Here is a 1,762-nt window from a genome sequence, read left to right on the forward strand (position 1 = left end):
ACAAGAAGAGCAGCAAAACGAGCCGGAGGTGCAGCGCGAAGCAACAACTGAAACGCCTTCGAGCAGCAGCAGCAGCAGCAGCAGCAACAGCAGCAGCAGCAGCAGCAGCAGCAGGCAGTGTAAAACGTTTGCATACATCAGCAGCTATTTACGTTTTTATTTATTGAGCAGCAGCAGACTGCCGCAGCAGAACGAAATTGTTGCTGCTGCTGTTGCGGGGGAGTTGAAAGACTGGCAGCAGCTAATACCCCACCCTTTGCTGCTGCTGCTGCAGCGACAGCAGCAGCAGCAGCAGCAGCAGCAGCAGCAGCAGCAGCAAGAACAAATGCAGATACCGCAGCAGCATCCGCTCAACCAACAGCAGCACCAACAGCACCAACAGCAGCAGCAGCAGCAGCAGCAGCAACAGCAGCAGCAGCAGCAGCAGCAGCAGCAGCAGCAAGGTGCAGCACGGCGTCTAAGCCGTTTCGCATGCAGAGTAAGTTGGGTGCCTCCTGCTGCAGCATCACCAATAGGAGAGCAGCAGCTGCTGCTGCTGCTGCAGCAGCTAACAGCATCCCGCTGTCTTCTTGGGCTCAACGCGATGAAGAATACACGCCTAGACAGACAAGCAGCAATATATAATATATATCCGCAGCAGCAGCAGCAGCAGCAAATACAGCTGCTGCTGCAGCAGCAGCAGCAGCAGCAGCAACTGCTGCAGCAGCAGCAGCAGGAGGAGCTGCAGGAGAACATCTGCTGCTGCGGCACCGACGAGCCGTGCTTCGCCCGAACCACCGCACCCAGCAGCAGCAGCAGCAACAGCAACAGCAACAGCAGCAGCAGCAGCAGCAGCAGCAGGGATTTGGTGTTTTCTTTTGCTGTTTTTGACGCAGCAAGAAGCGGGCTTGTCTGCGGCAGCTACGAGTTAGGGGGGAGACAAACCCTAGCTGATCTGCGTGCTGCTATGTGGGGTTGCTGCAGCAGAGAGACAAGCAGCAGCAGCAGCAGCAGCAGCAGCAGCAGCAGCAGCAGCAGCAGCAGGGGTGGTAGTTGTTTTTTGATTGGGGGTGTTTTATACGGAGACAAAAAAGGAGACAGTAAAGAAGAATATAGTTTATTAATAAAGAGACATTTAGAGGGAGAAGGGCGATTAAAAAAAAATAAAAAAGGAAAAGAAGGTGTATACATGCAGCAGCAGCAAGCGGTGCTGCAGCAGCTGCTGCAGCAGCAGCTGCTGCCGTTTGGAGACAGCAGCAACAACTGCTTCCTTCACTGCGGCTGCTGCTCGCATCGTATTGTTTTAATGGGGGTAAGAGAAATAAATAAAAAAACAGAGACCTGCATATACACCCCAGCGCATGCATCGAGCTGCCTATACACCCCAGCGCATGCACCGAGCTGCCTATACACCCCAGCGCATGCAACGAGCTGCCTATACACCCGAAACCCAGAAGGGTCTAGCTGCGTATACACCGCAGAAAACAGAACAGTTAGCTGCGTATACACCCCAAAAAACACCAGCAGCACTAGCTGCCTATACACCCCAACTCTGAGCTGCCTATACACCCGAAATCTGCTGCCTCTTCGACGTTTTGCTGCTGCTAGTAAGCAGCAACTCTGTCACTGCTGCTGCTGCTGCACTGCAGCACGAGGCGTCGCCAGCAGCATCTGCTGCAGCATATTCAGCCCCACGCTCCTCTGCAACCAATGTGCTGCTATTGCTGCTGCTGTTGCTGCTGCTATTGCTGCTCCTGCTGCTGCTGCTGCTACTGTTGCTACT

The 1,762-nt window shown here is 54.2% G+C and overlaps 1 protein-coding gene across 1 annotated transcript in view; it reads left to right on the forward strand.

The window, feature by feature from the left end:
* EMH_0054590 (uncharacterized protein) overlaps nucleotides 1-1,032 on the forward strand; it is a gene marked incomplete at both ends in the record, with an annotated part of 3,095 nt that extends 2,063 nt beyond the window's left edge. The window contains 2 exons of the mRNA XM_013497134.1: nucleotides 1-847; nucleotides 964-1,032. Of these exons, the coding sequence (XP_013352588.1) occupies nucleotides 1-847; nucleotides 964-1,032 (916 nt within the window). The remainder of the gene's footprint in view (nucleotides 848-963) is intronic.
* Nucleotides 1,033-1,762: the final 730 nt, after the last annotated feature.

This window comes from Eimeria mitis, genomic scaffold (assembly GCF_000499745.2).
Source record: "Eimeria mitis Houghton genomic scaffold, Emh_scaff2490, whole genome shotgun sequence".
NCBI classification, from domain to species: domain Eukaryota; phylum Apicomplexa; class Conoidasida; order Eucoccidiorida; family Eimeriidae; genus Eimeria; species Eimeria mitis.